General features: G+C 34.5%; 1 protein-coding gene across 2 annotated transcripts in view; it reads right to left on the bottom strand.

Moving 5' to 3' along the window:
* Positions 1-27,278, bottom strand: part of LOC149789689 (uncharacterized) — a 140,671-nt gene that overhangs the window by 5,985 nt on the left and 107,408 nt on the right. For both annotated transcript variants that reach the window (XM_089971705.1, XM_089971704.1), the window contains 2 exons: positions 5,177-5,671; positions 233-841 (listed from right to left, as the gene is read on the bottom strand). In XM_089971705.1, coding sequence (XP_089827831.1) covers positions 263-841; positions 5,177-5,671 — 1,074 coding nt within the window. In that variant the 3' untranslated portion in view covers positions 233-262. The remainder of the gene's footprint in view (positions 1-232; positions 842-5,176; positions 5,672-27,278) is intronic.

The raw sequence follows: 27,278 nt of genomic DNA, 5'->3' as shown, positions 1-27,278 counted from the left end.
CATGTGAATATTCTCCAACCTGACAACATTTTTTTGTCATGAATTGCACACTACATATTGGCGTTCACCTGTTCAAATGTATCATTAGGTATCCCGATAACTGTAATGCTTAAACTTCATAGAAACCAGAAGGGTGGGTTTAGCTAAAACCAAATTTTTTACAACATTTTTGAGGATGAGTTACATGTACGTTCTGTCATCATATCACACACACCATATTTTTACTTTGTACCTGTTGCATCTCCATTATCATCTGCTGTAGCTACCAAGCCTGATATATGGAGATCACCTGACTCCTTTGCTTGGCCAACTCTGGGCTGTATACCTGTCTGCCAAGTACAGATTCAATGTCATGAAGTACTGCATCAATATTGTTCCAGTAATCCTCAAAGACTTTTTGGCTAATTTTTCCATCTGCGGAATGACCACTGATATGATTTCTATACAAACGAATTCGTTCCACACTAGCTCCTAGAGAACTGTCTCTTGGTTGATTTTGTGGATCATTTCCCCATCCTGTCAATGGAGCAGGAACTGTGCTGACATTTCTGATCAGAGTATATAGCAACGGAAGGTCAAACTGGTCCACCGTTCCTGTTTTCTGTCCCAGAGGGTCTGGGAAAACCAGCTGAACTTGATCCAAGTTAAGAAGAGTTCTACCCTGCTTACCCGTCAATGTGACTTTATTGGCCAATATAGCTTGGTAGATGTCTTTGAATGGCGCAGGAAATCTGCTAAGGAGAATTTCTCTCATGGCATTTCCACAAACAGTTACTAAAGCAATAGAGAGTCGAGCATGATTCATGTGTTCCGGTGTTATGGGTGAATCAGGATCATGCTCCTAAATGAAATGGAGGACCAATATTATTACATATATCGATGACATCAATGATTAAACATACAGTAAACATTACAGGTTGATGCCAGTAATTTAAACATCGTGAAGAAAGGTTTTGTACTATTTTATTTTGACAGAAGAAAAGAACAGGTGTATCCTATGGCCACATATTAAAGAAAATCAATCGCTCTAAAACCAGTATAAATCTACCTGGGGTTGACCATGCATCAACAGTACTATAAAAATATATCCACCCCCAAAAAGCAACAAAAAAAAAACACAACTGAGATAAAATAAACCATATTCCCCAGTCTTTATATGTAGGGAGGAATGATTTTGATGGAGAGAAAGATATATATATATATATATATATATATAATGTACATGTCTTTAATGCGGCATTGATTACACTTCTGAGCTAGATTCATGCTAATAATGGTACACCTTAAACTCAAACATGGTTAATATCACCATTTCTGAAGAAAGAAAAGTAAATAAAGGAAGAAATTTAATAATCTGATATATATATATCTTGTGACACTGATATGCATATCATACATGTCATAAAATTAGCTTTTACTGGATCCCAAATATTGTTTATGGACCATATTTATATGAAATAAATTAATATAATGATATCAATATTTTCAAAACAGTTTATATATGTATGATGCCCACCAAAATTCCATTCAAACTCATGCTATGAGAAATGGAACCTGCTGTCTAGCTGTAATGAAATAGCATGCTAACCTATACACCACACATCCCTCCCTGTAACAGGATTAAAGTAGTCATATTTAAGGACTCGTGGTGCATGAAAGTTCACTTTGTTGGCAGGTTTAATTTAGCATTAAGCAAGATGTGTTTATCAAACACATCAAGGTACATTTGCACATTAGACTGAATCTTAAAGGGTGTTTGTGTATGATTTGGATTCTAACATAGCTTTAATTTTTTTAGTAATGTCTGCAATGTGGCAATTCATAGTGATGTCAATCACACTGCAAGGAAAGAATAACTTGGCAAAAGAAATCCAACTGATCATTCAAGAATACTATGCACTTCAAAAAGTCATTTCTTTGTAAATGAATAGCTAATAGTCAAATACTCTCCATTGATTCTGAGGTGGGCGGCAGGATTGCCAAGGCAGCAGCAGTGATGGCCAGACTTAACCAGAGGGTCTGGAACAACCCCAACCTCACAGAGAAGACCAAACTGTGTGTCTACCAAGCGTGGGTGCTCAGCTCACTTCTCTACAGCAGCGAAACATGGACCACCTATGCAAGACATGAGAGGAAACTCAACAGCTTCCACCTTAGATGTCTGCGGCGCATTCTGCACATCCAGTGGCAGGACAAAGTACCCAACACAGAGGTTCTAGAACGCGCCAACATGAACAGCATGTTCTCCATACTCAGCGAGAGGCGCCTTCGCTGGCTCGGCCATGTCAAGAGAATGGACCCAGGTCGCATTCCCAAGGACCTGTTATATGGGGAGTTAGCAGAAGGTGCACGACCAACTGGACGACCACATCTGCGTTACAAAGATGTTTGCAAGAAGGATATGAAGACAGCAAACATCAATGTCAACGACTGGGAGAGCTGTGCAAACAACCGTTCCAGCTGGCGTTTAGCTGTCAGGCAGGGAGTTCAAAACGCAGAGGAAAAGAGAAGAATAAAGCAAGCTGAAAAGAGAGCTAAAAAGAAGGATAAGCAAAAAGCGTACTTTGGAGCTATGCCATCGTCTCTCGTAGACGGACAGATGCCAAGGAGGAATAGTCAGATAAACAATTACTTAAATAAAGTGTATCTTAATCACATTTAGAGGCTGAATTTCTGTGGCATTTGAATCAGGAATATAAATTATAAACACAAATGTACAGTGAATATTAATCCAACCACACTTATATACCAAGCGCTAACCTCGAACATAGAACAATATTGTATTTGGTGGTAATACCACTATCTACATCAGCATAAAACATTTTCAGCTTACTAAAATGCTTTAATCGAGGATATAACATATCAAAGAAAATATACATTCATACTCATGCTGCCTGCAATGGTGCCTAGTGCCTAGTCCTAACAATAGAGTCCTATGAATTCTTCTGATGGAAACGGCAAAATCACTTGCCATTTAATAGTTTCGATAATCAAATTTTCAACATTGACATATAGGATATCGAAATCAGCACTGTTTTAAATTAGGATAAGCAATACATCTTTCAAAGTATGTTGGTGATAACCCAGTGCTGATATAACTGTCCTTTCTATAGGAGCAATGACCAAAATATTTCAAGATGGCTTCTGTTGTGGCAATAATGAATATCAAATTGACACCATTTCCTTTTAGGACTTTAGAGACATAAAAAATCAGCTAAATTTGGTAAAAGCACAATGCATCATAAGAATATTTTCAAAGAAAACCAAAAAATTGAGTACATTTGCTATAATTAATATTTGTATCATCAATTATGTACAAGACTATTGACAGTCAGCTAGATCATTAAATACACTGAATGAGGGAAGATACCTTTCAAACAAACTTGAATGATTATCAGTTTGATTTTCAAAGCTTTAAACACTTTGAACAGTTAAACAATTAAACAGCACATACAGTAAAATATGTCGGCTGGAACTATTTAGTTGTAAAATGGACAAAAATCTAATCAACTTTGTAGGTTTATTTAGAAACACTGGAAAATGATCACTTCTCTGACTCAATATGTCCAATGGGAACATTTAGATTTATGGGACAACAATTTTTGAGGTCAAAGTTCTAGAAAGTTTGAATAAATTCCAGTTTTAAATGCGCTAGGAGCTATTAAAATGATTTGTATTCAAAAGTTTTGAATTAAAAATAATAATTCCATCTCAGATTAAACTGATTTTATATGTAATATCTTAAAATGTACTATTTCACTCTTAGTTACAAATACACATGACCCCATTTATATCTTTCAGCTTTATTAATATTAAGCTTAACTATTCTTGAACATTCTGGAACATCACAGACTTTGTCCAAAACTAATAGAGCTAATTCTGATGGGAGATCTAGCTCATCTAAATCATTTAAGATCTTGATAAAGTTAAGGCCTTAAGTTTGATTGCCATCATGACATAAATACAGGTTCCAGGGCTTTATCTAACACATCCAATGAAATCGAATTCATATTCATTATACTGATATGCATGGAACTTGTTTAATAAATACAGATTCCAGGGCTGTAACTACCACATCCAATCAAATCGACCATACATTCATTATACTGATATGCATGGATCTAGTTCAATAAATACAGGTTACAAAGGTGTAACTATCACATTCAATCAAAATCGACCTTATATCCATTATACTAATGTGCATGGATCTTGTTCATTATCAAACTCCTTCAAAATCGTCATGAGGTAAATTAATACAAAAAGTGTAATCACAATCTGATTTTAACTCAGGAGTGGCAACAAATTCAGCTTAGTTGCATTATCACTTCTTCAATATGCATGGAACATCCCCATTATCAAAGTCTTCTGAGATCATCATCGGATATGCTCAAATTCCTAGTTTGATCAAAGTCGTATAAAATATAATGGTAAAATAGTTAGCCAATAACATACAATATCACCTCATTAATATGTTAATCTCCCATTCTCTCTCTTATACCATACATTGATATTATTAGCCTGCTTTAATAGCCTGATCAAAAATGAATCAGAAATACGACTTCCTGAGTAGTGGCAAGTCATCGGTGGAACACAAAACTGATGGATGCAGAGCCATACCACAAGCTCACAAGGCTTTATAGCCAGGCAAACTAAAACTGATGTGAAAAATATAGACTAAAAGATGCTAAAAAAGGAATAATAAAAGTACAAGCATTCCATTGATTAGTAAAAATATCGAATGCATACAAGTAAATGAAACACATGTGATTCAATTTTCACATTATATAGGTTTGGATCTGGGTTGGTTAATTAAAGAAATTTATCTAAAGACAATACAGTGCACATTTTCCATTTACTCTGGCATATGACTATGACTATTACAGTTATTCAATAATGTTGCATTATGTCAGTTACCAGACTAGATTTCTCGGTGTATTATCTTTTAGTAACTGCTATCTTACAGTGTTACTTGGTGGGATGTCTAGTGACTTATCTAACCCATGGACTTGTATACCTAGCCAGATAAGAGAACAGGAGTGTTATATAATGCAATATAATGACCAATCTCTGCCCATGGACTTGCATATTCAACCAGATAACATTATGGGAGAACAGTAGTCTAAGGGAACGTCAATACTATCATATTACCCCTCAGTAATGGTTGAAAACAATTTACCTCATCTGTAAACCACATCTGAAACATGCGTGGTTCAGGGACTCCTCGGGAAGGTGGACTCTGTACATGCAGTGCATATTGTAGGGTCTCGCCAAGGTAAGAGATAATCTTGGAGAGATTCAATGTAATGAACTTTCTAACTCTGCTGCAAAGCTTTGCATCAGGAGTCCTGACTTCATCAATCACCATCCTCGTTATTCTTGCACATATCACATGGTTCCTGTAGTATAGAGTCAATCTGTGGAACAGGTCAAGATCAAACACACAGCTGCCACAGAAAATGAGACTTTTGGAGGATTCCTTATTCTGGGCAACTGGCCAGTGAGCTACGCAGGCAGCAAGAAGCCTATGGAAGATGGGGGGTGGCAAAAACTTCCCCGTAAACTCACAGTTCAGATCTAACGTGCTCACAATCCGGGGATCTTCATCTGGGCAGGTAACTTCCCTTGGACATTTCTGATGAAGCATAAAAGGTGCAAGGAAGTAGTCCTCCACCTAACAATAGAATATATTATATATAGGCACACACACAGAAATAAAGAAAATACAAGTCAAAAATACTCAAACCTAGACTTATACACACAAATCAAAGTCATAAGCAAATACAATTTATTGTAGAAATGAATAATTTTTAAAAACGAGGATAGAAAAGCATGTAAGTAAAACATAATTTCAAACAAGTTCAGCAATAACAAGAATTTGATTATGGCTTCTGTGTGACCCAATTTGGATATGATATTGGCACTTATTTCATTTTGGACTGACTGGAAAACCACATGTAGATATGACTTTCACTTCAGGTGGATTAGCGACAAAAAGAATTTCAAGATGACTAACAAGAATTCTTTTAAATCTTCCTGTGAAAATTCCGTATTAAAAGGATTGTTTCATATACAACGACTATTAATAAATGAAGTTTATATTTCGGTGGGGTGGGTGGAAATGTTAATGATGCAATACTTACCTGTTGCTATTGCATAGTGTAGCTGACCATTTCATGATGGAAATTATCCTGTTCTATATGATGAGAATTTGTATTCCAAAATAACGACTTTATAGAAAAGTCTTGAAGTCTAACATGTGACCCAGCACATGTAATTTTGTCATTATATTTTTGTGCAAGGACTAAGCAATACCAATAGGTAAGTATTGCAAAATTAAAACTAGATTTATCCCCCAGTCCCCCTACATGTTAGTATTTCATCCCACAATCCCCATACATTTTATATTTTATCCACCAGTCCCCCTACATTTTAGCATTTTATATCCCAGTCCCCCTACATTTTAGTATTTTATCCCCTAGTCCCCCTATATTTTGTATTTATCCCCAGTCCCCCTACATTCTAGTTATTTTATCCCCTAGTCCCCTTACAGCTGAGTAATTTATTCCCAAGTCCCCTACATTTTAGTATCTTATCCCCCAGTCTTCATACAGTTTAGCATTTTACCTCCTATTCCCCTACATTTAACTATTGTATCCCCCAGTCCCCTTACATTCTAGTACTTTATGCCCAAGTCCCCTACATTTTAATATTTTATCCCCCAGTCCCCTTACATTTTAGTTTTGTATCCCCCAGTCCCCCTACATTTTAGCATTTTATCGCCAGTCCCCTTACAGTTTAGTATTTTATCCCCCAGTCCCCTACATTTTAGTATTTTAACCCCCAGTCCCCTTTCATTTTAGTATTTTATCCCCCAGTTCCCCTAGAGTTTAGTATTTTATCCCCCTGTCCCATTACATTTTAGTATTTTATCCTCCAGTCCCCCGACATTTTAGTATTGTATCCCCATGTCCCCCTACAGTTTAGTATTTTATCTCCTATTCCACTCCAGTTTAGTATTTTATCCCCCAGTTCCATTACATTTTATTATTTTATCCCCCAGTCTCTTTACCTTTTAGTAGTTTATCCCCCAGTCCCCCTAAAGTGTAGTATTTTATCTACCAGTCCTCCTATAATTTAGGAATTTATTCCCCAGTCCCCCTACATTTTAGTATTTTATCCCCTGTCCCATACATTGTATTTGTTGTTGTTGTTGTAGTAGGGTTTGACGCCATTTTTCAGCCCACCATAGGCTTTGTACGGCGGCCAGTATTAATGGTGGAGGAAGAACCCAGGAAAACACCAGAAAAAAACAATGACCCACGAGATGCTACTGGCAGCTTTCTCACATACCCACATTAGCCGAATCCGAGACACGAACCCACGCAGACAGTGGTGAGTTGGCACTGATCTGTAATGGAAAGCGCTTTAGACCAATTGGGGCCCATACATTTTAGTATGGTATCCTCCCGTCCCCCTACAGTTTAGTATTTAATCCACCAGTACCCTTACATTTTAGTAGTTTATCCACCAGTCCCCCTACAGTTTAGTAATTTATCTACCAGTCCCCCTACATTTAGTATTTTATCCCCCAGTCCCCTTAAATTTTAATATTTTATTCCCCAGTGCCCCTACATTTTAGTCTTTTATCCCCCAGCCCACTTCAGTTTAGTCTTTTATCCCCCAGCCCCTTTACATTTTAATATTTTATCCCCCAGTCCCCTTACATTTTAATATGTTATCCCTCAGTCCCCCTACATTTTCGTCTTTGATGCCCAAGTCCCCCTACATTTTAGCCTTTTATCCCCCAGTCCACTTACATTTTAGTATAAGCACATTATCTAAAGGTTGCAACTGTGCAGCTGAATTTGCCTGTTTGGTAGAAAAATGATGACCCTTTAAAAAAAAAAAAAAACTGGGAAAGAATATATAAGTTGGTCTACTCTTCTTAAGCCAGTTCAGTCATGTGACCAAAGGCAGTAATAATACTAATAATAATACTAAAGACTGTATCTTTAGATGGTGACTCAAGGAGTTGCCAATGAGAAACTGATCTACTTTGAGGCTCTCTGTTATGTGCATATACAATACAAGCTAATAATAGTATGTACACACACACACACAATCTCACAGTATATAAACAACAGTTCACATACACGCTACACTGTTGATGAAACTAATATAAAGCATATGAGGTGGTTGGTGTAAAACGTAGTTTAGTAAATAAACCATTTTGTTATGATTTCATCCATCTAAAATACCTATTACAGAAGGAAGAGCTGATAGTGAAACCATCCTGACTACCTGTCAATTTGTACTTTTATAACGTGTATTTGCACATATCATTAATATTTGAGATAATGTATAGTCTCTTTTCATTGTTAACATTCCCTACATATTGGAAAACGCAATAACAGTTTTTGATATATGACCCTTGCAAAAAAGAAAAGTACTTTGATACAATATGATAATCATATAAAAATGATTTGCTTAAATATTTATTATCTGGGTAAAGATTTTTGAAGCCCAGTGTGTACATGATCGGATTGTAAACTAGTATCACTTCCCTTCTATTTTGAGAGAGAAAAAGACATTGTATCCATTTTTCTCAGGAATAAATTAATACTCGTGTACGTTCGTAAGGTTTCATTACCAGTGTGATGAAACTGTTCATCATAATGTTGAATCTATGCATGATTTATTGTGAAATAATTGCTATTTTTGTCGTCTAAAATCGAGCGCCATTTTTCCTACTGTGTGTATTTAGCGCTCGGCTTCCCACTTGGAGGTGCTCAGGTTAATCTTTCAGAATTATTCCATATTTAGTCATATTCGTGAAATGTTTGTCATGACTTTCCGGATGGTGTTCCCAAAACCGATAAATTGGGGTGAGATCTGCAGTTTTGGCAGTTGTGGTTCTACTGGACTACAGTAAAGGTCTCAATAATAATAAAAATAATGAGAAATTTGTATAACGGCTAATCTTTAGAAGCTCTAAGCATTTTACAACATTAGCAGCAGAGGAGGCAAACAGACCACTTGCTGAAAGGTCCAATTTTGAAAACTAGGGCTTCCTACAAAAACGAAAATCAATAACGTCAAACTGTCAGTTACACGTCGGGACATTTATATAAGGTGGCACTCTTCTGCTGATATAATTATTAAGCAAATATTTTATCAAGTCCCACATTATATCTTGTTCTGGGATCATGCAAATGTATTGTTACAAATCCGTGTGGGTTAGTTTGTGGTTTTGAAAATAGATTTTTAAATCTAATTAGGTCCATATATCCGTTTCACCAAGATTGATCAACTCCATTAAACACAACTAAAATAGTACAGTTATCTCTATCACTTTAGGTACTTGTGTACATCGTTGAGTGACATGAATTATATCTGCATTTTTATGTCTGCTCTGCAAAATATTCCAGCTGGATTTGATTGTTTATCCAGCATCACATCATCATATACAGCGAGATTATTAATAAATCTATCTAGTTCATCTACAGATGGTGCTTCATCAACATCGGTTATAAAATTAATAATATCGTCACCATCTTCATTTAACAATTTTGTATTTTCATTTAAATCTTTAAGTACATCATAACATATCTGATCATCAACTGATGGTGCAAATAATTATAACCTGTCCCACTTTAACCATCTCTTGATAAGATTAATTGTCTTTTCACTTTCAGCTGGACCAATTATAATCATTCTAACATAATTCAGCAATGCTGAAATATGTATTACTGGCTCTTGATTTCATGTCGCTGAGAAATTAATTACATCCATATTATAAATAAACATGAATCTATATTGTTTACTTTGTTGAGTTAAAACTCCAACCACTGATTTATTCACTGTTACAACAAAAAATGGAAAAATAGCATATGGTGGAAATTATGCAATATGTAACAGATTTTATTTTTGATTTTGCCTAGAATTTAACGTAAAGACGGTGGTGATATTGCTACATTAATGTCAAAATGTCCAGGAACACCATGGGCTAAATACCCAAGAGAAAAACATCTTCCGGGATATATCTATTGTGGTCCTGTACCCGACTTGATATCTGACTTATTAACCAAGAGCAACCAAAACCTGATGAATATCCTATAAATGATATTGATAAAGCATGTCACGTTCATAATGTAGCATATAAAAGCAAAAACTTACAAGATAGATATATTGCAGATGTAAAGTTGATTTATTCGTTAGATTCCATAAAAAAAAAATCAGAAAATCATTAGCTAATTGATTGGTAAGATCTGCGATGAAAAGCAAACTAACATTAGTGGCTGGTAATTATTTAATCAATTATTAAATAATGTAATTAATTGATTATAATCCAGGGGATACTGGAGAGGTAGAGCAGCAACTAGTAGAATTGCTGATGCAGCAGGTGTAGAACGATCTGCCGCCGCAAAATGGTTAGCACAACAGGCAATATAGCAAATTTATCTACCACCACCTAAACGAATTCAGCATGCACATTTTGATGTCAGCACTCCTAATGAAGTTTATCAGGCAGATAATTTATTTTTACCACATGGTACTATTAAAATTGGTAGACGTCAAATTAGGTACAAATACGTGTTAACTGTCGTTGATGTTGCAAGTAGGTATAAAGAAGCAGAGCCACTATCAGCTAAAACAACTGCTGAAGTAACTTCTGCGTTTGAACGAATTTCTTGACGTGGACCCTTAGGATGCCCACAACTATTACAAATTGATCCTGGCAAGGAATTTCTTGATGCAGTATCATCGCGGATGAAAAATCATAACGTCAAAATACGACAAAGACATACTGCAATTCATCATGATCAGGCAATTATTGAGTGATTTCATCGAACACTCGCTGAGCGGTTATCTGCATATCAATATGCGAAGGAAATAATTCAGCATACAAGATCTTCCAGAACTTCATGGTCCATTAAGATAAACTGTTTTATGTCTAGCTATGGGATCATACACTGACAGTGCAGATGATAATTTTAATGTCTGGTATTTTTTGCAGTAAATATCTCTGATTTGAACATATTTTCTTGTTTTATTCTTCATTAGCCCCATAATGCATAAGTTTCGATATTTCATGTTTCCAACAATCCTGAATACTTTTCTTATTGATATAAAATGAATCCTTAGCGACTCTGACAGCAAACCCATCAATTTTGTTTATCATCGATAATAGATTTATTGAAACGTATGCGAGCATTGACAATCTTAAATGAGTGAATTGTGGTGACTTACCGTCCATATAACTCACAATTGTACCTAATTTACATCCATTTGGCAAGAAAGCTATTTCACGACTTATAAACGTATTTATTTTCTTTGTATCAGCGATTATAAAATCTAACTCAGCATCATCTATAATCAATCTTGTATAATGTCATTTATGATCAAATGATCCACTTGGATGAATTTACTGATTATTTTTTCTGCCGAGATCTTTTGCAATTTTATTGTCATAATCGGTTGTATCAGGATTTTCATCACAATAATATTTATTTTGTTGTGGCAACCAAACTACTTTTTGCCGACGATATAATTGCTTCACTTATTGTCAAAAATATCAGCATTTTTACATCGAGCATATATAGCGATAATAATGTTGGTGCCCACTTTTTTTCTGAAAAATGGTTGCCAAACCAAGCATAACAAATTTGATGAAGACTTTACAAATCTCAAATGACTCGATACAAGCGAATCCAGTCAAGTTAAATCCCGTAAAGGTCCATTTATCGCTACTCTAAGTCATTTCATGTGTTGGATGACCACATCTTTTAAAATATACAGAACATTGTCCCATACCAAGAAAACTTCCCGGATAGCATGTAACCATATCAACCGAAATAACATGATCGCATTTAGTATTTCACAATCCACCGTGTCCGTATTCGACATAGCTCAATATTATATCATTAATAAAATCAAACATAGTTGGTTTCCACGAATTTTTCTCTCTAGCTAAATGAGCCGCAACTGATGGTACAGTAAACCAATTACTGAGCCAGAGCTCAGTATCATCAGTATATCGGCATGCAAGATTTTTCATTTTTGTATGCAGATAATTTGTTCGATAAATAACGCCATTAGGTAGTACAAACTGATCAAATTTACTTTCTTTTTCGAAATAAATATTTCCACATGATCTAATCAATTCATCATCGTTTTCAGAACTCTGAAATAGTCATACTGATACAATATCATTTTTACTTATTAAATCAATAAAATCGAACATATCTCCCTGATAAAATTTAACAGTTCGATATTGTGGAAATATTGTTACTGCATTAGTCCACGCATGTGCATTGTGATTAATAAATTTGATCAAAGCTCCTATTGATTTATGTTTTCATTCGTGCAAAATGTCTCCGGTTACCTTTTTTATTGCTATTGGAAAAAATGTTTCTAGCTCAGCAACATCTTTGATGGACGCTCTGGTGTCTTTAACTATTTCTTCTCATTCGTTTATTATTTTACGTCTTTTCTCCACTAAACCGTTTCCGTGAGTCAAAATGGTAAAATTTTCTGTTGCTTACTCGGCTACACAATTTGTTTTTGAAAATTTAATCGGTTTTAGATTATTAACGCAGGATTTATCATTTATCGTACTAAATTCCATAAATAACTGCTGTTACAGGATACGCTCTTTCAGAATATGGTTAGTAAATACCAGTAAACATTCCTGGTTTGGAATTTTTACTTAGTTTGGAGATTTTTCGTTATAAAGGACAAGATCATATTTGTCCAATAGTTTGTTTCTGCTAATAGAACACAATTTACTTTGAAAAGATATTTTCGATTGTCAAGATAATTATTGATAGGTGCTGCTCGTTTTTTTGTTCATCGTAGCATCAATACCATTGGTGATTTTAAATGTTGACCGTGCGTGAGATGCGCCATCTTTGCTAAATTCCTTCTTGGCAAGGTGAATTTCATTAATCAAATTTTTATTCTTAGGATCAACCAGTGTTTTTATTGGATGGTCAGGGGATATTCTATCAATATTACATTTATCTTTAGAAGGCTTGATCTAGGATAATCTCTCAAATTCATTCATATTAAAAATTAAGACAACCATTTAATTTGAATATATATATATATATATATATATATATATATATATATATATATATATATATATATATATATATATAATATCACAAGCAAAGGATACATGCAAGTGGCTGATGATAGGTTCCTCGACTCCTTGTAACAATGACTGTGCAAACGAATTCTGCGGACATCATTTGCAAAGCATTCGTAACATGAGTCTAGGACCAAAACCGTGTTTACGATGTGGTGTTGGAGTTAGTGGAAAAACACAGTTGTGTATGCCATGTGGTGGTAAAAAATAAAGAGAACTACAAAGATATTATGACTTTAAATAAAGTGTTTAAAGTGACAAGGTCATAAAAAGTGCAGACGATTATCTAACTAGATTCTCAAAGTAATTATTTAGACAAATTATTATTTAAACAAATATTAAATCTAAATGAACCAAGACTTTGTAAGACATCCAGTCATCAAGGATTATGAAGCATCTCGTGATGGTGTGGTTAGACACTATCGACTAAAAAGACCAGTCAGTATGATTAGTAATACTGGCTATCTAAGATTCTGTGTTGGAGGAAAGAAAAATTATTACTGGCACCGATTCATATTCGAGTGTTATTACGGAGTAATAAGAGATGGTCTTGTGATAGACTAAATCAAAGGAGTAAAACTTGATAATACTTTATATTCTCTGGAAGCTATCACACAGAGTGAGAATTCTACATGTGATGGTACTGGTAAGTAGAAAACAATTGCAAAAAGGGCGATTAAGTCTGTACAGTCTGGCGAAGAAATACTATTCCCGTCGATGTATGCAGCTGCCAAATATTTATATATTCGCCCAAATTCACTATATTGTGTCGCAGAAAATATAACAAGTTTTGCTTTTTCAAAAAGGATATAACAAAAATCATGTTTCATTAGTGTATTGGTGAGATAACTGTGTCTTCTCCAGTTGTGGTATCAAGTAATTATGCCGCTTATATTTACTAAATTATTTATCATTTTGTCTTGTATCATCATGATCATTGTTAATATAATTATGGAACGATTATTTTATCATTTCATGACTTTTTCTATCGTAACATGAAAAAACGATTTTTCCCCAATCAGAAAACATGTAAGATAAAATAATTATCTTTTTATGATATATTAATCAGTCATTCAACGGTTATCTCCCTTTCTTAAGGTCAATGACATGAAGGAACGTAAATAATTCTGTGGTATATAATTCTGCATAGATCGTTATTAATTTTGTCCTGGTAAATAATTAATTAACTATCTGTATCATAATAAAAATCAGTGAAGTAACATAATTGTATAATAGTTCAAATTAGTCAAAGGATATTTCTGCTTTCTAACTTACAAGCGAAATCATGGTAAAACACGTTGCGTTTACAGAAAGAACACACGGTACAGTACAGTACAGCAAAGCTGTATATATATATATATATATATATATATATATATATATATATATATATATATATATATATATATATATATATATATATATATATATATATATATATATATATATATATATATATATATATATATATATATACATATATATATATTTATATATCTATATATAGATATATATATATATATATATATATATATATATATATATATATATATATATATATATATATATATGTTAAACAGAAATAAACCTGATTTTGTCAAGGCAGAAATATATTACATGTATATATACAATTATTTTATAAAGCGGGTTTCGAAACATAAATATGTCCTCACTGCACTATGTGTAGTAACCTAGCATAGGTAGCATTATAATAATTTCTGAAACGTATATTTGTTAGGTTGGAACATGGCGCAGACGTAGGTTCTACACTTGTTAGTCAGTGTTCGAATCTCGTGACCGACATACTGTCGACGGTACCGATTATAGAGATTTTTTCCATATAAGATCGTGGGCACCCGCCCGAAAGCGTTTCATGTGCACCTCCTCACCACGTCAGGCAACATGATGAGTGCTGATATGCACTCTCCTCGGGATTTGATGGGGGATGTACATGAAATTGAGAGGCATAGACAACCTTCTGAATATTCTAAAATTTCGTTTCGTTTAGAAGATTCGCTGGGGGAAATTTTTTAAATAATGTATGGCGCCTCCAAAAATAAACCGTAGCGTGATGTGAGTTCTAAATCTTACTGAAGGGTACCCCACAATGACATTCAGAAAGAATGTTGGTCAAAAAGAAAAGCCTCGTTGGGTGCCGAGAAGGCCGTAAGAAAGGTCTAGAAAAAGAACCCTATAGAAAGCCAATGAAGAGAACCCATGTCTGATAACCGCTCACGATGCTACGGTTTATCTTTTATAAAAATAGAATTTAAATATATAAAAAATGTATAATAAAATGCATTTTGTAAATATTTGTTAATATTTCTGCAATAAAAAATAATAAAAAAGGTTGTATAAATATTCAACTTGATCCTGAAAAGATCATTTCTGATTTTGAATCATTACAAAATGTAAATTTCAGGGTGGATACACACTGTCATCTGAATATCAATTAATGAAAAGTATCTACGAAATCATGCTACAATCTTTTTCAACAGGGAAAGATATAGAAGTAGAAAAATGTGTACCTCTTTCTATCGCGATTGATAATATTAGATCAAAATTATCTGACGAATATGAAACAAAAAATATTATAAATACACCAGTGAGACAACTTTAAAAAAAATTATATACATTATATATTAAAAGTGAAAATACTCTCGCTTATGAAAATGATTCTAGTAGCAACGTCACTAGTGAGAGTGATTAGTGAGAATCAGTAAAAATAAATATTCTGCTTGTATTTTGTTTTTACTTTTCAAAATATACTAACTAGAAAATATTTTTAATTTCTTAAAATTCAGAACTAGACAATATTTTTTTAAGCTGATCGAGTTTAATGCAGAAATGTGCATAGTTCAGAAGCTGATGTCTGTCACACGTGATCATAGAAATATGTTCTTGCCGCAGTTGATTTAATTGTTCCTGCGTCAATAAAATTATTTGTCACCGTATTCATCAATAACTACGTCAACTCTAAATTATTCTGTGTTTACTGGAGACTGTGTCATTATCGTTTTCATGGCGTTTTCAAGTACTTCTCCGTCGTGTATGAAAGCCATCAGTTGTTGGTACATTATATAACTACCCCTTGATTAATTGCAAAATATTTTATATAAAAATAAAATTATAAAAAATATTTTTATTACTGATTTTTACTTTTCAAGAAGTATTCTGAAATTGTGTTGTTTTTCCATGAAAATTAGTCAAATTCATCGTTTTCTCACCTATTTTAGTCATTTTTATCAAGAAAATTGTCAAATTCTTAAATTTTGAAAGCAAAACCCCCAGCGATTCTGTAAATAATTTATCGATAAATTGGCATTTTTCATGTATTTTTTATCAGTTTTTGGAGTAATTTTGTTGCATTTTTTGGTTAAATAAATGAAAGTTTAACGATTTATCGAAAAATCATTTAGACAAGGTAGGTTTGCCCTCAAGATTTAAGAAATCTAACAATTTTCCGTAGAATAAAATTACAAATTGAAGTTGAAAACTCGTTCAGATTTGACATATAGATTTATATTAAGAAATGCTCCATGTAAGTCAATTAAGTGTCCGGATTGGTCAATAAGTTTGAATATTTATTCTTGATAATAACTGATGATGACATCGTAGATAAACAGGATTGATAGGTTCTTATACAATTAAATATACAGGAGGTACTTGTGGAGTAAATGTATATAAAATATATCCTTGCTGCACTTGATTTGATTTTTCAAGACCTATTTGATAGCTGCAATCAATTACATCACAAAAAAGATTGACTGCAATCGTTCAGGTTATATTAATGATTCCTTGTGAAATATGACAGCCTTCACCATATGGATCATTATTGTGTCTTAGAACAGTTGGAGGAGGGGCGATTTTTCTCCATGCTTCAAGTATTTTAGGAACGTTTTCGTTGATAATTATTGTTTGTTCCTCTTTATTAAATTTTGGTACTACAAATGTAAAGTCACCTGTCCGTCATGTTCTTTTTCTGTTATTTTATAATAATTGATAAATGGTTTTCTAGGGCGGGGGAAAAGAAATAGCGTGGTTATATACTTCCTTAGTGGAAGTGTCATTAATATAATTATAATCTGATTCCACTTGATTTAGATGTTGTATTGCGTCAATGAACTGCTGTTTTATATCATTGTTATAATGTTGTGATAACGACAAAAACAGATTTTGTATTCTGTCGATTGATTGTTTGACTTTAGAATTTATGGGATCGGAATACATTTTATAAACGTTGAAGTATCATATTTCGCCACTAAAAGCATGAAGTTCATCCACATCACTATCTCCATCCCACACATACCTATGTCGATATTTTTAAGTTGTTATAAATCTTTTCTCATCTGTGATAAAATCATTTAACCTTGGTTCTAGCGGTCCATGATACTCTGCCGGGATTTCAGGCCATTCTAAAATAGATCTGATTTGTGATTGGTATATATCTACAACGTAATCTGGAGAATTTATCTCTGTTGCGAATGATACTGTTGGTTCGTGGACTGTTATAGCTATTTTCGCTTCTCTTCGCTTACTGATTTGATTCTCCATTGAAATTCATCATGTATTTGTTCGATTTGATAACTTCTTGTAGAAGTATACACAACTTGTCAATCGGGAGTTCCATCATCTTTATTTCTAATTACAAATATAAGGGAATTATTCGCATGTAATTCACCAAATGATTTAGATCTGATATTTATCCAGCTGTGATATACTTGCAATTGCGCCAGTGTGATTTATTTTACTAAAATTGCAGTTGGAAAGTTAACATTAATTTCTGGATTATTTGAATTTACTGATATCATCGTTGTTTTTATTGGAGCATATTTGTTACGATTTGTTGTAGTAGCTCTTATTTAAATTCTGATTTTCTAAATAGATCACCTTCATTGCTTCACTGTAGATTTTAATCATCTCTGTGAATTCAAAATCAAAACGTTGAATCTTGATTAATGATAATTTGTATGGACCGCCATTAGAAATCTAATCTTTTTTAGTAATAGTTTTGTTCCGTATTTACTCGCTAGCTTTGATTGCAATTTTTTTCACCTGACTGGAAGTCAGAGTAACGCCAGAGTGACTATACGACATTTTTATATGATAATTGATTTAATTACATGTTTTCTACTGGAGCGTCAATAACTCGCATTCTTCCACCAGCACCTTCAAGTAACATTGGTTTATCTGAAACAATAACCACAATTGCTCTGTAGTTACCATGAACTGGTGGTCCAGCACGGCAACAGAAGGTTGTGCTACTTGAGCTCGAAAGTGGATATCAACGCCAGATTGTCTAGATAAATTAAGATTTTCCAACGAAAAGTAATAGATTGGATGTGTGTAGAAGTCCGACATCGTTTAGAGTGGGATGCTCAGTGTGATCGATTTGTGTAAAAATCCAGTATCATTTAGAGTGGGACGCTTAGTGTGATTGATTTGTGTAAAAATCCAATATCATTTAGAGTGGGATGCTCAGTGAGTTTGATTTGTGGTAAAATCCAATAGCAGTTAGAGTGAAATGTTCAGTGTGATTGATCTGTGTAAAAACTTGACATCAGTCATAGTGGGTGGTTCAATGTGATTGAGTTGTAGAGAAACTTGATATCAATCAGTGAGAGCTGTTTGGTGTGGGTGATTTGTATAGAAACTTGACATCAATCAGAACTAGCTGTTCAGGGTGGATAAATTTATAGAAACTTGACATCAATCAGAGCGAGCTGTCCAGGGTGGATACATTGTATAGAAACTTGACATCAATCAGAGCGGGATGTTCAGGGTGGATAAATTGTATAGAAACTTGACATCAATCGGAGGGAGCTGTTCAGTGTGGTTCATTTGTATAGAAATTTGCCATCAATCAGAGCGAGCTGTTCAGGGTGGATACATTGTTTAGAAACTTGAAATCAATCAGAGCGAGCTGTTAAGTGTGGATGCATGGTATAGAAACTTGACATCAATCAGAACGAGCTGTTCAGTGTGGATACATTGTATAGAAACCTGACATCAATCAGAGTGAGCTGTTCAGGGTGGTTGATTTGTATAGAAACTTGACATCAATCGGAGGGAGATGTGCAGTGTGGTTAATTTTTAAAGAAAATTGACATCAATCAGTGGGAGTTGTTCAGTGTGAATTGATTTGTATAGAAACTTGACATCAATCGGAGGGAGCTGTTCAGTGTGGATGATTTGTATAGAAAATTGGCATCAAACCGTTGGAGCTGTTCAGTGTGGATGATTTACATAGAAACTTGACATCAATCAGAGGGAGTTGGTCAGTGTAGATGTTTTGTATAGAAAGTTGACTTCAATCAGTGGGAGCTGTTCATTGTGATTGATTTCTATAGAAACTTGACATCAATCAGAGGGAACTATTCAGTGTGGATGCATTTTACAGAAAATTGACATAAATCAGAGGGAGCATGTCAGAATGAATGAATTGTATAGAAACTTGACATCAGTCAGACGGAGTTGTTCAGTATGAATGATTTGTATAGAAACGTGACATCAGTTAGAGTGGGACGTTAAGTGTGGATGATTTGTATAGAAACTAACATCAATTAGAGGGCTCTGTTCAGCACTTAATAAGCTATATATGGCATACTAATTAGTAACAGCACTATTTCTCCACAGCACTTCAGTACCATGGCTTGACCAGTATGCATTGCATATGAGAAACTTCACTGTGTTAAAACATATTGATTATGAATTTGTAAGGTGTCAATAATGTTCAGTAACATAACTTGGCAAATACGCATAGTGAATTAGAAACTTCACTGTGTTGAAACTCTTTGACTGAGTTTGTAGTGTGTCAACACAGAGGTTTTTCATTTCTCTGTTCCCACTATAACCCCTACAGGATGAGCGGTGATAAATTGCATGATCAGTACAATACATGTTGTGTTGGGGTTTAATGTCATATGTCAGCACAAGATGGGCTACACATGACAACCGGTAGAATTGGTGGAGGAGGAAGCTGGGAAAACTCCGGTAAGTACCACTGATCCAGTGCAATATATAAATACATAATGTCTATCTGTAATTATGTAGACAGCAAGAGATGGTTTCTATCACAATCACAGTATAAATGAAGATAATATAGTTCAACAAAATGTTTCAAATATGACTCGCAGAGACAAATTGTTCAAGTTCTGAGAAATAATGGAAATCAACCAGACATGATACTTACTGATATTAATCATCAGTCAAACCAAAATTGATTGCACTCCAGCCATTGAGTAACCCCTGATGAGACCATAACAGTTCACAATGATGTCATCTGACTAAGACCTTTATGACAGAGCTGTTAAGTTACCATGCAGACATGGAACGTAGCATGCTGTAGTAACTTATCTGATGGGGTAGTAAAACTAAATAGGACATAAAACACTTTGAAGGAATTCATAAATGATCTTGACCTAGCAGCTTAAATTTTGATTGTAATGCATTATTTGTCATAAACATGAGAAGCATAAGTGTTATTATTGTTCATCCCTGTACATTAGTTTTCATAATCTACAACATTAACATTATAATCTGAATATATTAACCTGCAAACTTGACCTTGAGGATACTACGTAAACAAGGTTTCATTCATTTATCTTAAACAGCTCATAAATTAGAATGCATAAGGGGAGATGTGAATCAAGCCTAAACATATAGCTGTGAGGTTGACTTTGAAGATATATGTCACCATGGGATATGGGCAAGTGAGAATAAAGCCTAAATAATGACCTGTGAACTTGACCTTGAAGAAATGATTTGGTATCATGGCACGAGAGTGATCATACGTAATCTGGCAAGAATGTTCATTTGAAATAAAACTGATGGAATGACTCTAATAACTGATATCTTTTGTGAATCTTCCCCTGTAAACAATTTAATATTTCATAAATTGAACTGATATGGGCACAGATCAAAATTGCATGTATCACATACAAATACAAACTTTATCTTTTTGCACAGCTGAATAGCACAGTGAAATGACTGAAATATATATGGATGCCTCAGTCGTTATGCATTTCCTTTTCATGGTGATTTGACCTAATTTGTATTCAGTTGTAAAGTCATAACGTGTCATTATACATGGTATACATAACAATGTCGATACGGATGCATTAACATAACCAACACAGTAGTCGCATGATAAATATGTATACATTGTTTCATCTTTGCACGCTTGGGGTTGAACAGAAAGTTTAATCAAAAACTTCAACATACAACACAATGGCAACACTTTTGAAGATAAACTGCATGTCATTTTAATGACTCTAAAACTAAGTGGATGCAAAATTTAAAATATTGTACAGTAACCTTCATGTTCATGACATAATTCCAATGCGGTATTTGACATGCCTTCTAATATAGATGTACAAGTATAAAAAATTACATACCTTAATCTCGAATGCCTCTCAAGTTATAAACCAATCAGTTAAGCTAATGTACAATTAAACTATTGAGTCATTACCTTTAGAGTGATATTCAATTCACCTACTAATTATGAAATAAAATTAAACCAAGTTTCACATAATAGTCAATAGATAGAAGTCCTGCAAACCCTAACAAAATCTTTTCAGTAAGGTAGTTACATTTTCTTAAGTTTGACAAGTTTTCAGTAAGATATGACAACATATTGCTATTGTCAAGCTGGAAAACATGCATTTCAAAGTCTAGAGGAGTGATTTAAAACAGCAATGGTACACATCATGTTGAACTTAAACCTTTGTCAAGTTTACTGAAACCATTATTTCCTCCAGTGCAGTTTCAAACACTTTGGAACTCAATGGCTTCTTGGTCTATCTCAACTTCACACATACTTAGTTCCTACGTTATCACAGGTTCTATTGTATTGCGGTATTCGAAGTTTGCAGCGTCTTTCTGCATACAGCCACCTATCATGCAATTATCTTAAAAATACCACATAAGTTACTAATGGTGCATCACCAGGTGATTGACAAAAGTGGTGGGATTACTGATGAGTACCCTACTTTAAAAATACACACATGAATGCCACTAGATGCCAAACATGGCCATATCCTATGTTTTCAAGCATAGTCTATATCTTCCTAAAACTGATATCACTGTAACAAATAAGTTAACCAGTGTGTAGTTTGATAAAGTCAAAAGATGGTATGCAATAGTCAGATCACATCAGTATCATATTTGTCAAGAACCACGAGATCGAATCTATGTTAGCATATAAAAGTCAAAAGATTTATGCAATAGTCAGATGACATCAATATCATATTGTCAAGAACCACGAGATCGAATCTCTGGTAGCCTATACGAGTCAATAGATGTTATGCAATAATCAGATCACATCAATATCATATTTGTCAAGAACCTCGAGATCGAGTCTATGATAACACAGATAAATCGGAAGCGCTTAATTAAGCGTATTTGGACGCTAAATTTTGATCTGGGACGCAGAAAATCATTGAGGCGGGAGTCCTCCGTACGCATGTAATAGGTGTGCAGAAAATTCAAAGATTTGCCAGTCCTGCTTCAGCCTCCTGCTTTGTGGGAAAATGTGTTGGTCAATTAGCTGCGCTGATATTTACAATGACAGAATTCAGTGACTGAAAGACCCGTTGATGTACATACATGTTGCCATTATAAGAGTACATCAAAAAGAACATGATGCAATAGCTAGTCGCCAAGTTCAAAGGCTTTGACTGGCGTCCGGTTGGTAATGTAATTATATTTACAGTGATTTAATTCTGAGTCAGACAGAACCAGAGATGTACATGCGGTCATTTATAAAAGTACATCAAAATAACAAGATTAGCTTTCGTTATTTTGATTATTTCCGAATGTATCGAAATAAGTAGTACACGCGAAAGCACAACCAAGACATGTTGAGACTTAAACAAAATGCCATTCGTAAATTTGGATAAGTATTTTTGGGTTAAACGGCAAACTTACGAAGATTGTAACGAGATTTAGAAGAGTGCTAAAGCTGCTAGAATTGATAGTTCGGATGGGACAGTAGCTAAGTGTAAGAAATGTGTGATGCCTAGCTTAGTGCTTGGTAGGACAGTAGCTAATTGTAAGAAAGTGTGTGATGCCTAGCTTAGTGTTTGGTAGGACAGTAGCCATGTGTAAGAATTTATATGATGACCAGCTTAGTGTTTGGTAGGACAGTAGCTAAGTGTAAGAAAGTGTTTGGTAGGACAGTAGCTAAGTGTAAGAAAGTGCGTGATGCATAGCTTAGTGTTTGGAATAAGTCCTTACTTGGATCGACAAAATTAAGTATCACTCTGATGGACGAAACAAGAGCTATTTAAGAGATACATTGATTGTCCATACTTTATTTTAAAATGCCTCTTGTACACTATTTCGTCATAAAATTAGTTTGAAACTATAAATAAACCAGTAGGCTGAACGGGAAATAATGGCAGATTTCGCTAAAACTGGGATGCACCACTTTATTAAATTGTCTGTTTTCGCAAATCATCGGGCGAATATTGTCAGAAAAATATACCAACTATTGAAAGCAAAGCCAATGTATTATTTTATTAAGCGATTTAACTTTAAAATGCAAATTATGTAGGTCAGAAAAGTATGGGACGATGCTATGTCGTGCAATTTGCGAGATGCGCTTTAAGGTCTAAGATGTTTTCGAAGTGACACATACTTGTGAAAATATGGGGAAAAAGCAGCAAATTAGATACTATTTAACCATTGCCTAAAATTACTACAAAGACGTAGACAAATAAATAAACCATAAAGTTGCAATCTTGTCAATATACTGTTGTAATGTAGCTATATTAAAGCGAATTATTGCATTACGAAAACCTCTCCATCTAAAAATAGATGCTCTCATGTCTGTCTTGATTCTGTAGGAAGCAAGAGACTGCAACTTTTGATGGTGGGACTCATATTTTTTTTCCAAAATGGTAGTCCTGGACTCCTAATTTTAAAATTCTAGCGAGGTCTCTGTAGCATATACGAGTCGAAAGATGCCATAGTCAGATCACATACATATCATATTTGTCAAGAAACGCGAGATCGAATATATGGTAGCATGTAAGAGTCAAAATGTGAAGCATATTAATGTGCATTTTTTCTGGTGACCTTCAGAACATAGAGGTTTTGACTTCAGAATTTTGTTGTGCATAATTTAAAAAAAAACAAAACATTTTTTACAACACCTTAAGTTATTTAAACAGTCTGTTGTCATACAAGTACTTTCATGCTCATGTTGATGGGCCCAATCTCACTGCAACTCCTGAAACCATTGCTCCATCACAGGCTGTTACAGAGGTATTGCTTTAATTCTCTCATATATGTTTATGTTCTAGGAGAGCACTGGTGGCAGAATCAGACAAGTGCAATTATCATCCATTTATTGAGTTGATGTACACCTTTTGCAACATACACAACAAGTTTCCAACATTAGGACATGCATGTCTTATTTTGAAAAACTATTTTATTTCGGTATTATTGTGATATAGTATCCCCTGCCCCCTTACGTAATATGCAGTCCACATAGCGTCTGTTTTCGATTGTTTCCAGCAATCATCTTATAAACACTGAAATATTTAATACATTGGAATAAAGAGCAAGGAACAATATATATATTAAGGACATGTACCTATCCATCAACACTATATGCCTATCTATCAACATTATATGCATATACATCAACACTATAATCCTATCCATCAACACCATATGACAAGCCATCAAGAATATATGCCTAGCCATCTTCACTGTATGCCTAGCCATCTTCACTGTATGCCTAGCCATCTTCACTGTATGCCTAGCCATCAGCACTATATGCCTATCCATCAACACTATGTGGCTATCAATCAGCACTATATGAATATCCATCAACACTATACACGAATAATCAGCACTGTATGCCTGTCCATCAACACTATGCGTCTATACATCAACGCTATACGCCTAGCCATCACCAGTATATGCCTAGCCATCACCACTATATGCCTGTCCATCAACACTACATACATATACATCAACACTATATGCCTATACATCACCACTATATGCCTAACCATCAACAATATTTGCCTATCCATACAATAATATATACCTATCCATCAACACCATATGCCTATCCATCAACACTCTATTCCTATATATGAACACTATATACATATCCATGAACACTATATACCTATCAATCAAGGCTATATGCCTAGCCATCAAGACTATATTCTTAGCCATCAACATTATATGCCTACCCATCAACAATATATGCCTAGCCATCAACACTATATGCCATCAACACTATATGCCTCAACACTATAAGACTATCCATTAACACTATATGCATTTCCATCAACACTATATACCTATCCATCAACACTATACGCCTCTCCATCTACACTATATGCCTATCCATCAACAATATATGCTTATCCGTCAACACTATATGCCTAGCCATCAACACTATGTCTGTCCATCAACACTATATGAGAATCCATGAATGCTATATGCATATACATGCTCACTTTATGCATATGTATCAACACCATATGTCTTTCCATCAACACTATACGCCTGTCTATCAACTCTCTATGCCTTTCCATCAACCCTATATGCATACCCATTAATACTATCTGCACATTCATCAACACTATATGCCTATCCATCAACACATTTCTATTCATCAACACTCTCCTTCAACAGTATATGCCTATCTATCAAAACTATATGCCTCCCATGAACACTATATACTTATCCATCAAAACTATAAACATATTCATCACCATTATATTTCTTTCCTTCAACACTATATACATATCCCTAAAGGCTATAAATATACATCAATAATACATGCCTATTAATCAACACTATATGCATATCATCAACACTATATACATATCCATCAACTCTATATACACATTGTTCGACACTATATGCATATCCATTCGAGTCTAAGATTCAGCCAATGTGGGCATGTGAGAAAGCTTGCCAGTAGCTTCTCGTGGGTTGGTGGTTCTTTCCGGGGATTTCCTGGTTCTTCCTCCACCATTAATACTGGCCGCCATATATAGCCTATCATGCTGAAAAATGGCGTTAAACCCCACAACAACAACAACAACAACAAATCCTTCAACACTATATACATATCCCTAAAGGCTATAAATATACATCAACACTACATGCCTATTAATCAACACTATATGCATATCCATCAACACTATATACATATCCATCAACACTATATGCCTATCCATCAGCACTATAAGCCTATCCATCCACACTATATGCCTATCCATCAACACTATATGCCTATCCATCAACACTATATGCCTATTCATCAGCACTGCTATATGAGTATCCATTAACACTGTATGCCTAGCCATCACCAGTATATGCCTAGCTAACACCACTGTATGCCTCTCCATCAACTCTAGATGCATATACATCAATACTATATGCCTAGCCATCAACACTATAGGCCTAAAAATAAACACTATATACCTATCCATCAACACATTATGCCTATCCATCAACACTATATGACTATCCATCAGTACTGTATGGTAATCCATCAACACTATATGCATATCCATCAACACTATATGCCTATCCATCAACTCTATATACACATCATTCGACACTATATGCATATCCATCAAAACTACATGCCTATCTATCAACACAATACACCTATCCATCAACATTATATGCCAAGCCGTCAACAACATATGCCTAGCCATTAACAATGTGTGCCAATCCATCAGCTCTATATTCCTATCCATCAGCACTATATGAATATCTATCAACACTATAAACATGTCCATCAAAATGATATGCCTATCCATCAACACTATATGAATATCTATCAACACTATAAACATATCCATCAAAACTTTATGCATAGCCATCAACACTATATGCCCATCCATCAACACTATATGTTTATCCGTCAACACTATATGCCTAGCCATCAACACTAAGTCTGTCCATCAACACTATACGTCTGTCCAACAACTCTCTATGCCTATCCATCAACCCTATATACGCCACTCAATCAACACTTTATGCATATCCATTAACAATATATACCTATCCATGAAAACTCTAAGGCAATTCATCAAAACTATATGCCTATCCATCAACACTATATGCCTATCCATCAGTACTG

Source organism: Sinohyriopsis cumingii, chromosome 10, assembly GCF_028554795.1.
Source record: "Sinohyriopsis cumingii isolate HCF-2022 chromosome 10, ASM2855479v2, whole genome shotgun sequence".
NCBI lineage: Eukaryota > Metazoa > Mollusca > Bivalvia > Unionida > Unionidae > Sinohyriopsis > Sinohyriopsis cumingii.
This window is presented reverse-complemented; position numbering and strand designations above follow the sequence as displayed.